Here is a 14,965-nt window from a genome sequence, read left to right on the forward strand (position 1 = left end):
ATGTTCTACACAGACACAGTACTTCACCCTATAATGTTCTACACAGCCAGAGTACTTCACCTATAATGTTCTACACAGACACAGTACTTCACCCTATAATGTTCTACACAGACACAGTACTTCACCTATAATGTTCTACACAGACACAGTACTTCACCTATAATGTTCTACACAGACACAGTACTTCACCTATAATGTTCTACACAGACACAGTACTTCACCCTATAATGTTCTACACAGACACAGTACTTCACCTATAATGTTCTACACAGACACAGTACTTCACCTATAATGTTCTACACAGACACAGTACTTCACCCTATAATGTTCTACACAGACACAGTACTTCACCCTATAATGTTCTACACAGCCAGAGTACTTCACCTATAATGTTCTACACAGACACAGTACTTCACCGTATAATGTTCTACACAGCCAGAGTACTTCACCTATAATGCTCTACACAGACACAGTACTTCACCTTATAATGTTCTACACAGACACAGTACTTCACCTATAATGTTCTACACAGACACAGTACTTCACCCTATAATGTTCTACACAGACACAGTACTTCACCTATAATGTTCTACACAGACACAGTACTTCACCCTATAATGTTCTACACAGACACAGTACTTCACCCTATAATGTTCTACACAGACACAGTACTTCACCTAGAATGTTCTACACAGACACAGTACTTCACCTATAATGTTCTACACAGACACAGTACTTCACCCTATAATGTTCTACACAGACACAGTACTTCACCTATAATGTTCTACACAGACACAGTACTTCACCTATAATGTTCTACACAGACACAGTACTTCACCTATAATGTTCTACACAGACACAGTACTTCACCTATAATGTTCTACACAGACACAGTACTTCACCTATAATGTTCTACACAGACACAGTACTTCACCTATAATGTTCTACACAGACACAGTACTTCACCTATAATGTTCTACACAGACACAGTACTTCACCCTATAATGTTCTACACAGACACAGTACTTCACCCTATAATGTTCTACACATACACAGTACTTCACCTATAATGTTCTACACATACACAGTACTTCACCCTATAATGTTCTACACAGCCAGAGTACTTCACCTATAATGTTCTACACAGACACAGTACTTCACCCTATAATGTTCTACACAGACACAGTACTTCACCCTATAATGTTCTACACAGACACAGTACTTCACCCTATAATGTTCTACACATACACAGTACTTCACCTATAATGTTCTACACAGACACAGTACTTCACCTATAATGTTCTACACAGACACAGTACTTCACCCTATAATGTTCTACACAGACACAGTACTTCACCTATAATGTTCTACACAGACACAGTACTTCACCTATAATGTTCTACACAGACACAGTACTTCACCCTATAATGTTCTACACAGACACAGTACTTCACCCTATAATGTTCTACACAGACACAGTACTTCACCTATAATGTTCTACACAGACACAGTACTTCACCTATAATGTTCTACACAGACACAGTACTTCACCCTATAATGTTCTACACAGACACAGTACTTCACCCTATAATGTTCTACACAGACACAGTACTTCACCCTATAATGTTCTACACAGACACAGTACTTCACCTATAATGTTCTACACAGACACAGTACTTCACCTATAATGTTCTACACAGACACAGTACTTCACCTATAATGTTCTACACAGACACAGTACTTCACCTATAATGTTCTACACAGACACAGTACTTCACCTATAATGTTCTACACAGACACAGTACTTCACCTATAATGTTCTACACAGACACAGTACTTCACCTATAATGTTCTACACAGACACAGTACTTCACCTATAATGTTCTACACAGACACAGTACTTCACCTATAATGTTCTACACAGACACAGTACTTCACCTATAATGTTCTACACAGACACAGTACTTCACCTATAATGTTCTACACAGACACAGTACTTCACCTATAATGTTCTACACAGACACAGTACTTCACCTATAATGTTCTACACAGCCAGAGTACTTCACCCTATAATGTTCTACACAGACACAGTACTTCACCTATAATGTTCTACACAGACACAGTACTTCACCTATAATGTTCTACACAGCCAGAGTACTTCACCCTATAATGTTCTACACAGACACAGTACTTCACCTATAATGTTCTACACAGACACAGTACTTCACCTATAATGTTCTACACAGACACAGTACTTCACCTATAATGTTCTACACAGACACAGTACTTCACCTATAATGTTCTACACAGACACAGTACTTCACCCTATAATGTTCTACACAGCCAGAGTACTTCACCTATAATGTTCTACACAGACACAGTACTTCACCCTATAATGTTCTACACAGACACAGTACTTCACCTATAATGTTCTACACAGACACAGTACTTCACCTATAATGTTCTACACAGACACAGTACTTCACCTATAATGTTCTACACAGACACAGTACTTCACCTATAATGTTCTACACAGACACAGTACTTCACCCTATAATGTTCTACACAGACACAGTACTTCACCTATAATGTTCTACACAGACACAGTACTTCACCTATAATGTTCTACACAGACACAGTACTTCACCGTATAATGTTCTACACAGCCAGAGTACTTCACCTATAATGCTCTACACAGACACAGTACTTCACCCTATAATGTTCTACACAGACACAGTACTTCACCTATAATGTTCTACACAGACACAGTACTTCACCCTATAATGTTCTACACAGACACAGTACTTCACCTATAATGTTCTACACAGACACAGTACTTCACCCTATAATGTTCTACACAGACACAGTACTTCACCCTATAATGTTCTACACAGACACAGTACTTCACCTAGAATGTTCTACACAGACACAGTACTTCACCTATAATGTTCTACACAGACACAGTACTTCACCCTATAATGTTCTACACAGACACAGTACTTCACCTATAATGTTCTACACAGACACAGTACTTCACCTATAATGTTCTACACAGACACAGTACTTCACCTATAATGTTCTACACAGACACAGTACTTCACCTATAATGTTCTACACAGACACAGTACTTCACCTATAATGTTCTACACAGACACAGTACTTCACCTATAATGTTCTACACAGACACAGTACTTCACCCTATAATGTTCTACACAGACACAGTACTTCACCCTATAATGTTCTACACATACACAGTACTTCACCTATAATGTTCTACACATACACAGTACTTCACCCTATAATGTTCTACACAGCCAGAGTACTTCACCTATAATGTTCTACACAGACACAGTACTTCACCCTATAATGTTCTACACAGACACAGTACTTCACCCTATAATGTTCTACACAGACACAGTACTTCACCCTATAATGTTCTACACATACACAGTACTTCACCTATAATGTTCTACACAGACACAGTACTTCACCTATAATGTTCTACACAGACACAGTACTTCACCCTATAATGTTCTACACAGACACAGTACTTCACCTATAATGTTCTACACAGACACAGTACTTCACCTATAATGTTCTACACAGACACAGTACTTCACCCTATAATGTTCTACACAGACACAGTACTTCACCTATAATGTTCTACACAGACACAGTACTTCACCCTATAATGTTCTACACAGACACAGTACTTCACCTATAATGTTCTACACAGACACAGTACTTCACCTATAATGTTCTACACAGACACAGTACTTCACCTATAATGTTCTACACAGACACAGTACTTCACCTATAATGTTCTACACAGACACAGTACTTCACCCTATAATGTTCTACACAGACACAGTACTTCACCCTATAATGTTCTACACATACACAGTACTTCACCTATAATGTTCTACACATACACAGTACTTCACCCTATAATGTTCTACACAGCCAGAGTACTTCACCTATAATGTTCTACACAGACACAGTACTTCACCCTATAATGTTCTACACAGACACAGTACTTCACCCTATAATGTTCTACACAGACACAGTACTTCACCCTATAATGTTCTACACATACACAGTACTTCACCTATAATGTTCTACACAGACACAGTACTTCACCTATAATGTTCTACACAGACACAGTACTTCACCCTATAATGTTCTACACAGACACAGTACTTCACCTATAATGTTCTACACAGACACAGTACTTCACCTATAATGTTCTACACAGACACAGTACTTCACCCTATAATGTTCTACACAGACACAGTACTTCACCCTATAATGTTCTACACAGACACAGTACTTCACCTATAATGTTCTACACAGACACAGTACTTCACCTATAATGTTCTACACAGACACAGTACTTCACCCTATAATGTTCTACACAGACACAGTACTTCACCTATAATGTTCTACACAGACACAGTACTTCACCTATAATGTTCTACACAGACACAGTACTTCACCTATAATGTTCTACACAGACACAGTACTTCACCTATAATGTTCTACACAGACACAGTACTTCACCTATAATGTTCTACACAGACACAGTACTTCACCTATAATGTTCTACACAGACACAGTACTTCACCTATAATGTTCTACACAGACACAGTACTTCACCTATAATGTTCTACACAGACACAGTACTTCACCTATAATGTTCTACACAGACACAGTACTTCACCTATAATGTTCTACACAGACACAGTACTTCACCTATAATGTTCTACACAGACACAGTACTTCACCTATAATGTTCTACACAGACACAGTACTTCACCTATAATGTTCTACACAGCCAGAGTACTTCACCCTATAATGTTCTACACAGACACAGTACTTCACCTATAATGTTCTACACAGACACAGTACTTCACCTATAATGTTCTACACAGCCAGAGTACTTCACCCTATAATGTTCTACACAGACACAGTACTTCACCTATAATGTTCTACACAGACACAGTACTTCACCCTATAATGTTCTACACAGACACAGTACTTCACCTATAATGTTCTACACAGACACAGTACTTCACCCTATAATGTTCTACAGAGACACAGTACTTCACCCTATAATGTTCTACACAGACACAGTACTTCTGTCACGTTCCTGACCTGTTTTCTGTTAGTTTTTGTATGTGTTAGTTGGTCAGAACGTGAGTTTGGGTGGGCAGTCTATGTTTTCTGTTTCTATGTTGGTTTAAGGGTGACCTGATATGGCTCTCAATTAGAGGCAGGTGGTTTTCATTTCCTCTGATTGAGAGTCATATTAAGGTAGGTGTTTTCACACTGTTGGTTGTGGGTGGTTGTCTCCTGTGTCTGTGTATGTTGCGCCACACGGGACTGTCTCGGTTTGTTTGTACGTTCGTTCTTTTTTGTAGTCAGTTTTCCTGTTCATGCGTTCTTCGTGTTTCATGTAAGTTCGTCGTCCAGGTCTGTCTACGTCGTTTATTGTTTTGTAGTTTGTTAAAGTGTTGTCGTGTTTTTCCGTTTTGTAAATAAATATTATGACGAATTCAAACGCTGCATTTTGGTTCAATCCCTGCTCCTCCTCTTCGGATGAAGAGGAGGAGGAACGCCGTTACAACTTCACCTATAATGTTCTACACAGACACAGTACTTCACCCTATAATGTTCTACACAGACACAGTACTTCACCCTATAATGTTCTACACAGACACAGTACTTCACCTATAATGTTCTACACAGACACAGTACTTCACCTATAATGTTCTACACAGACACAGTACTTCACCTATAATGTTCTACACAGACACAGTACTTCACCTATAATGTTCTACACAGACACAGTACTTCACCTATAATGTTCTACACAGACACAGTACTTCACCTATAATGTTCTACACAGACACAGTACTTCACCTATAATGTTCTACACAGACACAGTACTTCACCCTATAATGTTCTACACAGACACAGTACTTCACCCTATAATGTTCTACACAGACACAGTGCTTCACCTATAATGTTCTACACAGACACAGTACTTCACCTATAATGTTTTACACAGACACACGCACACAAGCATTAGTTCAAGTCTATCTTTAATAATAATTTACATAGACTGTTTGAAAATACATGGTTTCCAGTAAAAATAAACTTTTGGTTTCATTAATTAAAAATGATCAACAGAAGGGGATACTCATTAAAATCATCACCCTCATCAGACTCAACCAATCAACCTCTCTGACTGGAATGTCTGTGAAATGGAATGGAACTAGTCTAGCACGGTGGAATGCTTTTTGATTGGCCAATCATAGGAGCAAATCCTAACTTCCATTTAAGTCACGTTTTCACGTAGTCATGCGTTGATGTCAATGGGACACTAAGTGAAAATTCAACTTAATGAAGTGAAAGTTAGGATTCACCCCATAGAGCCTAGAGGTTGTGTTCATTAAGGCACACCGTTATGGAACGTTTCTGTCAGAATGTTAGTTACAAAACACCAAATGAAAAGTATACATACACGTTAAAAAACAGTTCTCCAAGTATCCAGATTTTTCCCCCTCAACGTTTGTCAAAGTACATAATATACAAAACGATTTTGAAAAATGTAATTTGGTTTTGCTGCCAAAATATTTGAATTGAATACCGAGATAGTTCCATACAGCAATTATTTTCTTTCATTTTGTTAAAGGTGCAATCTGTAGTTTTATTTGCAGGTGTACTGCAACACTGATACTGTAGGCTTGAAATGAACTATTTGTTTGTGGGACAATCATTTTTACAGATTGCACCTTTAAGTTTCTTAGTCAGAGTAGAGAGAAAGAAAGAACAGGTAGCAGGCAGAGAGACAAGCAGAACAAGAAAACCTCACAACATCTGAATGAACAAGAGGGTGAGGAAAATGGAGGGTGGGTGAGGGACAGATGAGGAGTGGGGGTGAGGGACAGACAGGGAGAGGGTATGAGACATAGGAAGACTGGTGTGTGATATGGAGTGAGGGGTGAAGGACAGACGGGAAGGGGAGTCAAACAGAGCAGGAGGCTGACTTGTGTGACTTGTAGGTGTACGAGCCAGGGCGCTAGCAGGCTAGCATTTAGCATCAAGGAGGAGATGCTGTCAATTACAGAGAGGCACTGACGAGTTGGCACAGTAGGGCTGGAAGTTAGCTGGTAAGGCTAGTAGTTAGCAGTTAGCGGTCAGGCTAACACAGAGACAGAGGAATCCAGTGTATCTGTGGCTAACTAGGGTTAGCGGTTACTCTTCATGGCCTCCTTGGCTGCCAGGATGAGAGGGGTGAGGCTGGAGAGAGGCTTGGCCAGCTTTAGGAATGGATGCTGCAGGGAAGACAAGAGATCAACCAATGAAACAAACTCTTCTCATCACGGAGTGTGTGTATGTGTTTGTTTGTGCGTGTGTGTGTGTGTGTACCTGCAGTAGTTCTTTCCCCCCTCCTCTCTTCTCTACATCCATCTCCAGACAGCGGGACAGGAAGGACCTGAACACTGGAGATAACTTCTCTGGAGACTGGAGCTCTGGAGTCCCATTGGTGGCTATCAGGTAGAGGGCCTGTAGGCGACACAGACACACACTGAACATTAGTGGCCACCAAGTGCAATGCCTGGACACACACGCATGGAACCCACCCTCCACCCCCCCCCACACACACACACACACACACACACACACACACACACACACACACACACACACACACACACACTCACACCCCTTCACCCCCCTACACACACACACACACACACACACACACACACACACACACACACACACACACACACACACACACACACATCCATCCTCACCCTGAGTGGGTTCTCGTTGAGGTAAGGGGGTTCTCCCTCCACCATCTCTATAGCCATGATGCCCAGGGACCAGATGTCCACCTTGGGTCCGTAGGCCTTCCTGGTCACCACCTCAGGAGCCATCCAGTAGGGAGTCCCCACCATGGTGCTTCTTTTACTCTGCTCTGGAGTGATCTGGGCACAGAACCCAAAGTCAGCTGGAGAGGGAGGGGAGAGAAAAGACATGTTAGGGGGATTGTCAACCCAGCAGTATAACGATAGGGTACAATGCAATAAGATCCAAGTTAGCGTGACTGTCAAGCTAATATGAAACATTCATCTAGTCACATTCAGCTAGACAGGAGAGAAAACAGGTAAGTTAGTGTGATTGTCAAGCCAATACAATGATAGGACAAAAAAACAATTGGACACTTAGGATTGGCAAGGCATTTTATCTAGGAACAGAACCCAGAACCAGCTACAGAGGAGAGGGGGAGAAGGAGGAGAGGGGAAGAGAGGAAGGGAGAGAGGAAGAGGAGGCAGACAGAAAGTGTGTGTGTGGGTGTATGCTGGGAGTCAAGAAGCAGTTACAGGGAGTGAATAATTGAATTAATAAATAGAACATAGTACAAAACAAGAAACAGAAAAAGCTCACAGACATGAAACATGAACAGAGTCAATAACGCCTGGGGAATGAACCAAAGGGAGGGACATATAAAGGGAGGTAATCAGGGAGGTGATGGAGTCCAGGTGAGTCTGATGAGGCGCTGGTGCGCGTAACGATAGGGACAGGTGTTCGTAATCATGAGACAACTGGCAACAACAAGCGCAAGAAAAGGGGGAGTGGGAGTAGACGTGACAGTACCCCCTCCCTGACACGCGGCTCCTGCGTGAGGAGCCGCGTGGAGAGGGACAGTCCCGGGGACCAGGAGCGGGCCGGTTGCCTCAGTTGAGGCGCGGGAACCTGTAGAACCAGCTGAGGCATGGGAGCCTGTTGAACCGGCTGAGGCATGAGAGCCTGTTAAACCGGCTGAGGCATGAGAGCCTGTAGAACCAGCTGAGGCATGGGAGCCTGACAAGCCGGCTGAAGCATGGGAGTCTGTTGAACCGGCTGAGGCATGAGAGCCTGTAGAACCAGCTGAGGCATGAGAGCCTGACAAGCTAGCTGAGGCATGGGAGCCTGTTGAACCGGCGGAGCCATGGGAGCCTGACGAGCCGGCTGAGGCATGGGGAGCCTGCCGAACCAACCGAGTATTGAGAACCTGTCGAGCCAGCTGAGGCACGGAAGCCTGACGAGCCAGCTGAGGCATCCCCGGTTGCTTCGGCTGAGGCGCGGGAACCTGTAGAGCCGGCTGTGGTGCGGGAACCTGACGAGCCAGCTGAGGCATGGAAGCCTGTTGAACCGGCTGAGGCATGAGAGCCTGTTGAACCGGCTGAGGCATGAGAGCCTGTAGAACCAGCTGAGGAATGGGAGCCTGTCAAGCCAGCTGAGGCATGGGAGCCTGTTGAACCGGCTGAGGCATGAGAGCCTGTTGAACCGGCTGAGGCATGAGAGCCTGTAGAACCAGCTGAGGCATGGGAGCCTGACGAGCCGGCTGAAGCATGGGAGTCTGTTGAACCGGCTGAGGCATGAGAGCCTGTAGAACCAGCTGAGGCATGAGAGCCTGACAAGCTAGCTGAGGCATGGGAGCCTGTTGAACCGGCGGAGCCATGGGAGCCTGACGAGCCGGCTGAGGCATGGGGAGCCTGCCGAACCAACCGAGTCTTGAGAACCTGTCGAGCTAGCTGAGGCACGGAAGCCTGACGAGCCAGCTGAGGCATCCCCGGTTGCTTCGGCTGAGGCGCGGGAACCTGTAGAGCCGGCTGTGGTGCGGGAACCTGACGAGCCAGCTGAGGCATGGAAGCCTGTTGAACCGGCTGAGGCATGAGAGCCTGTTGAACCGGCTGAGGCATGAGAGCCTGTAGAACCAGCTGAGGCATGGGAGCCTGACAAGCCAGCTGAGGCATGGGAGCCTGTTGAACCGGCTGAGGCATGAGAGCCTGTTGAACCGGCTGAGGCATGAGAGCCTGTAGAACCAGCTGAGGCATGGGAGCCTGACGAGCCGGCTGAGGCATGGGAGCCTGTTGAACCGGCTGAGGCATGAGAGCCTGTTAAACCGGCTGAGGCATGAGAGCCTGTAGAACCAGCTGGCATGGGAGCCTGACGAGCCGGCTGAAGCATGGGAGTCTGTCGAACCGGCTGAGGCATGAGAGCCTGTAGAACCAGCTGAGGCATGAGAGCCTGACAAGCTAGCTGAGGCATGGGAGCCTGTTGAACCGGCGGAGCCATGGGAGCCTGACGAGCCGGCTGAGGCATGGGGAGCCTGCCGAACCAACCGAGTATTGAGAACCTGTCGAGCCAGCTGAGGCACGGAAGCCTGACGAGCCAGCTGAGGCATCCCCGGTTGCTTCGGCTGAGGCGCGGGAACCTGTAGAGCCGGCTGTGGTGCGGGAACCTGACGAGCCAGCTGAGGCATGGAAGCCTGTTGAACCGGCTGAGGCATGAGAGCTTGTTGAACCGGCTGAGGCATGAGAGCCTGTAGAACCAGCTGAGGAATGGGAGTCTGTCAAGCCAGCTGAGGCATGGGAGCCTGTTGAACCGGCTGAGGCATGAGAGCCTGTTGAACCGGCTGAGGCATGAGAGCCTGTAGAACCAGCTGAGGCATGGGAGCCTGACGAGCCGGCTGAAGCATGGGAGTCTGTTGAACCGGCTGAGGCATGAGAGCCTGTAGAACCAGCTGAGGCATGAGAGCCTGACAAGCTAGCTGAGGCATGGGAGCCTGTTGAACCGGCGGAGGCATGGGAGCCTGACGAGCCGGCTGAGGCATGGGGAGCCTGCCGAACCAACCGAGTCTTGAGAACCTGTCGAGCCAGCTGAGGCACGGAAGCCTGACGAGCCAGCTGAGGCATCCCCGGTTGCTTCGGCTGAGGCGCGGGAACCTGTAGAGCCTGCTGTGGTGCGGGAACCTGACGAGCCAGCTGAGGCATGGAAGCCTGTTGAACCGGCTGAGGCATGAGAGCCTGTTGAACCGGCTGAGGCATGAGAGCCTGTAGAACCAGCTGAGGAATGGGAGCCTGTCAAGCCAGCTGAGGCATGGGAGCCTGTTGAACCGGCTGAGGCATGAGAGCCTGACAAGCTGGCTGAGGCATGGGAGCCTGACGAGCCGGCTGAGGCATGGGGAGCCTGCCGAACCAACCGAGTCTTGAGAACCTGTCGAGCCAGCTGAGGCACGGAAGCCTGACGAGCCAGCTTAGGCATCACCAGTTGCTTCGGCCGAGGCGCAGGAACCTGTAGAGCCGGTTGTGGTGCGGGAACCTGATGAGCCGGCTGAGGCCCGGGAACCTGAAGAGCTGGCTGAGACATGGGAGCCTGACTTGCTGGCTGAGGCATGGGGAGCCTGCCGAACCAACCGAGTCTTGATAACCTGTCAAGCCAGCTGAGGCATGGAAGACTGACGAGCATCCCCGGTTGCTTTGGCAGCGGCACCTGGACCAGCCGTTGCCAATAAATAAAACAAAAAATCCCTGATACTCCCATTTGGTGAGGCGTTATTTTGTAACGTGTACGCTGGGAGTCAGGAAGCAATTACAGGGAGTGAATAATTGAATTAATAAATAGAACATAGTACAAAACAAGAAACAGAAAAAGCTCACAGACATGAAACATGAACAGAGTCAATAACGCCTGGGGAAGGAACCAAAGGGAGGTAATCAGGGAGGTGATGGAGTCCAGGTGAGTCTGATGAGGCGCTGGTGCGCGTAACGATGGTGACAGATGTGCGTAATCATGAGCAGCCTGGTGACCTAGAGCGCCGGAGAGGGAGTGTGTGTGTGTTCTTACTGAGCTTGACAGATCCGTCCATTCCCAGCAGCACGTTGTCACTCTTGATGTCTCTGTGGATCACCTGGTTGGCATGGAGGAACTCCAGAGCCTGCAGACACTACAGGACACACACAGGTCACACCGTCACACACACCTCCCTGTGCTCTGTGACTGAGTGTGGGTGAGTATGCCTTTCGGCAGACAGCAACAGTGTGTGTGTGTGTGTGTGTGTGTGTGTGTGTGTGTGTGTGTGTGTGTGTGTGTGTACCTCTCTGCACACAGCAGCGATCTGAGCCTCGTCCATGCATGTTTCTGTGACAACGTCTGTTAGCGAACCTCCAGCCAGATACTCCATCACCACAAACAACTCCTCACCTACCAGGAAACTACACACACACACAGAAACAAAGTAAATGTCACGTTCTGACCATAGTTCTTTTGTATTTTCTTTGTTTTAGTGTGGTCAGGGCGTGAGTTGGGTGGGTTATCTATGTTTTGTGTTTCTGTGTTGGTTTTCTCGTTTGGCCTGATATGGTTCTCAATCAGAGGCAGGTGTTAGTCATTGTCTCTGATTGGGAACCATATTTAGGTAGCCTGTTTTCTGTTGGGTTTTGTGGGTGGTTATTTTCAGTCTTTGTGTGTCTGCACCAGACAGAACTGTTTTCGGTTGTTTCTTTGTTATTTTGTTATTCAGTGTTCTGTTTTGATGATTATTAAACATCATGAACACTTACCACGCTGCACCTTGGTCCTCACCTTCTTCCACCGACGACATCCGTTACAGTAAATAACTGACTCCAACACACAGAGTACTGACACAGGCGTACTTCTGAGGTGTGTGTGTGTGTGTTACCTGTCTACGTAGTTGACGATGTTAGGTTGTTGTAACTCCTTCATCACCAGGATCTCGTTGATGATCAGCTCCTTCTTCGGCTGTTTCTGGAGGTTGATCTGTTTGATAGCTACCTGTAACACACACACACACACACACACACACACACACACACACACACACACACACACACACACACACACACACACACACACACACACACACACACACACACACACACTTTTTTAGTCTGTGTCAAGTCTGTTGTGTGAATTGCATACTTAGTTTGTACTGCATGTCAGTCTGAATGTGTGTGTGTGTGTTGGTGTTGACACAGGAAGGGACCTTACCTCTGCACCAGTGGCAACATCAATGGCTGTGTAGACAGTACCAGACGCTCTGAGAGAGAGAATGAGAGAGAGACAGAAAGACAGAGCGAGAGAACGAGAGAGAGGGAGAGCGAGAGAGAGAGAGTAGTGTCCAATCTGTTACTTAGATATGGATAAAGGCACAAAAAGGTGAACATGTAAATGGACTCACCTCTGCAGTGTGTGTGTGTGTGTGTGTGTGTGTGTGTGTGTGTGTGTGTGTGTGTGTGTGTGTGTGTGTGTGTGTGTGTGTGTGTCTCACCCCTGGCCGATCTTCTCATAGCGTGTGTACTTCTTCTTGGGATCGCCAATACTGACAATGGTTCCTGAAAGACATAGAACCAGACTGGTGACATAATGTGTGTATGTGTGTGATATACTGTATGTCTGTGTGTGATATACTGTATGTCTGTGTGTGATATACTGTATGTCTGTGTGTGATATACTGTATGTCTGTGTGTGATATACTGTATGTCTGTGTGTGATATACTGTATGTCTGTGTGTGATATGATGTGTGTGATATACTGTATGTCTGTGTGTGTGATATGATGTGTGTGATATACTGTATGTCTGTGTGTGATATACTGTATGTCTGTGTGTGATATGATATGTGTGATATACTGTATGTCTGTGTGTAATATGATGTGCGTGATACTGTATGTCTGTGTGTGATATACTGTATGTCTGTGTGTGATATGATGTGTGTGATATACTGTATGTCTGTGTGTGATATACTGTATGTCTGTGTGTGATATACTGTATGTCTGTGTGTGATATACTGTATGTCTGTGTGTGATATACTGTATGTCTGTGTGTAATATGATGTGTGTGATATACTGTATATATGTGTGTAATATACTGTATGTCTGTGTGTAATATGATGTGTGTGATATACTGTATGTCTGTGTGTGATATACTGTATGTCTGTGTGTGATATACTGTATGTCTGTGTGTGATATACTGTATGTCTGTGTGTAATATGATGTGTGTGATATACTGTATGTCTGTGTGTGATATACTGTATGTCTGTGTGTGATATACTGTATGTCTGTGTGTGATATACTGTATATATGTGTGTAATATACTGTATGTCTGTGTGACATACTGTATGTCTGTGTGTGATATACTGTATGTCTGTGTGTAATATGATGTATGTCTGTGTGTGATATACTGTATGTCTGTGTGTGATATACTGTATGTCTGTGTGACATACTGTATGTCTGTGTGTGATATACTGTATGTCTGTGTGTGATATACTGTATGTCTGTGTGTAATATGATGTGTGTGATATACTGTATGTCTGTGTGTGATATACTGTATGTCTGTGTGTGATATACTGTATGTCTGTGTGTAATATGATGTGTGTGATATACTGTATGTCTGTGTGTGATATACTGTATGTCTGTGTGTGATATACTGTATGTCTGTGTGTGATATACTGTATGTCTGTGTGTGATATACTGTATATCTGTGTGTAATATACTGTATGTCTGTGTGTAATATGATGTGTGTGATATACTGTATGTCTGTGTGTGATATACTGTATGTCTGTGTGTGATATACTGTATGTCTGTGTGATATATACTGTATGTCTGTGTGTAATATACTGTATGTCTGTGTGTAATATGATGTGTGTGATATACTGTATGTCTGTGTGTGATATACTGTATGTCTGTGTGTAATATGATGTGTGTGATATACTGTATGTCTGTGTGTGATATACTGTATGTCTGTGTGTGATATACTGTATGTCTGTGTGTGATATACTGTATGTCTGTGTGTGATATACTGTATGTCTGTGTGTGATATACTGTATGTCTGTGTGTGATATACTGTATGTCTGTGTGTGATATACTGTATGTCTGTGTGTAATATACTGTATGTCTGTGTGTGATATACTGTATGTCTGTGTGTAATATGATGTGTGTGATATACTGTATGTCTGTGTGTGATATACTGTATGTCTGTGTGTGATATACTGTATGTCTGTGTGTGATATACTGTATGTCTGTGTGTAATATGATGTGTGTGATATACTGTATGTCTGTGTGGGATATACTGTATGTCTGTGTGTGATATACTGTATGTCTGTGTGTA

The 14,965-nt window shown here is 44.7% G+C and overlaps 1 protein-coding gene across 3 annotated transcripts in view; it reads right to left on the bottom strand.

Annotated features, from left to right (window-relative positions):
- Nucleotides 1-6,087: 6,087 nt before the first annotated feature.
- LOC120035285 (serine/threonine-protein kinase PAK 2-like) overlaps nucleotides 6,088-14,965 on the bottom strand; it is a 20,258-nt gene continuing 11,380 nt past the window's right edge. For all 3 annotated transcript variants that reach the window (XM_038982076.1, XM_038982074.1, XM_038982075.1), the window contains exons 8-15: nucleotides 13,130-13,193; nucleotides 12,850-12,898; nucleotides 12,521-12,633; nucleotides 11,936-12,053; nucleotides 11,686-11,785; nucleotides 7,827-8,023; nucleotides 7,435-7,572; nucleotides 6,088-7,340 (exon numbers count right to left, since the gene is read on the bottom strand). In XM_038982076.1, coding sequence (XP_038838004.1) covers nucleotides 7,254-7,340; nucleotides 7,435-7,572; nucleotides 7,827-8,023; nucleotides 11,686-11,785; nucleotides 11,936-12,053; nucleotides 12,521-12,633; nucleotides 12,850-12,898; nucleotides 13,130-13,193 — 866 coding nt within the window. In that variant the 3' untranslated portion in view covers nucleotides 6,088-7,253. The remainder of the gene's footprint in view (nucleotides 7,341-7,434; nucleotides 7,573-7,826; nucleotides 8,024-11,685; nucleotides 11,786-11,935; nucleotides 12,054-12,520; nucleotides 12,634-12,849; nucleotides 12,899-13,129; nucleotides 13,194-14,965) is intronic.

Source organism: Salvelinus namaycush, unplaced genomic scaffold (assembly GCF_016432855.1).
Source record: "Salvelinus namaycush isolate Seneca unplaced genomic scaffold, SaNama_1.0 Scaffold1012, whole genome shotgun sequence".
Lineage (NCBI taxonomy): Eukaryota > Metazoa > Chordata > Actinopteri > Salmoniformes > Salmonidae > Salvelinus > Salvelinus namaycush.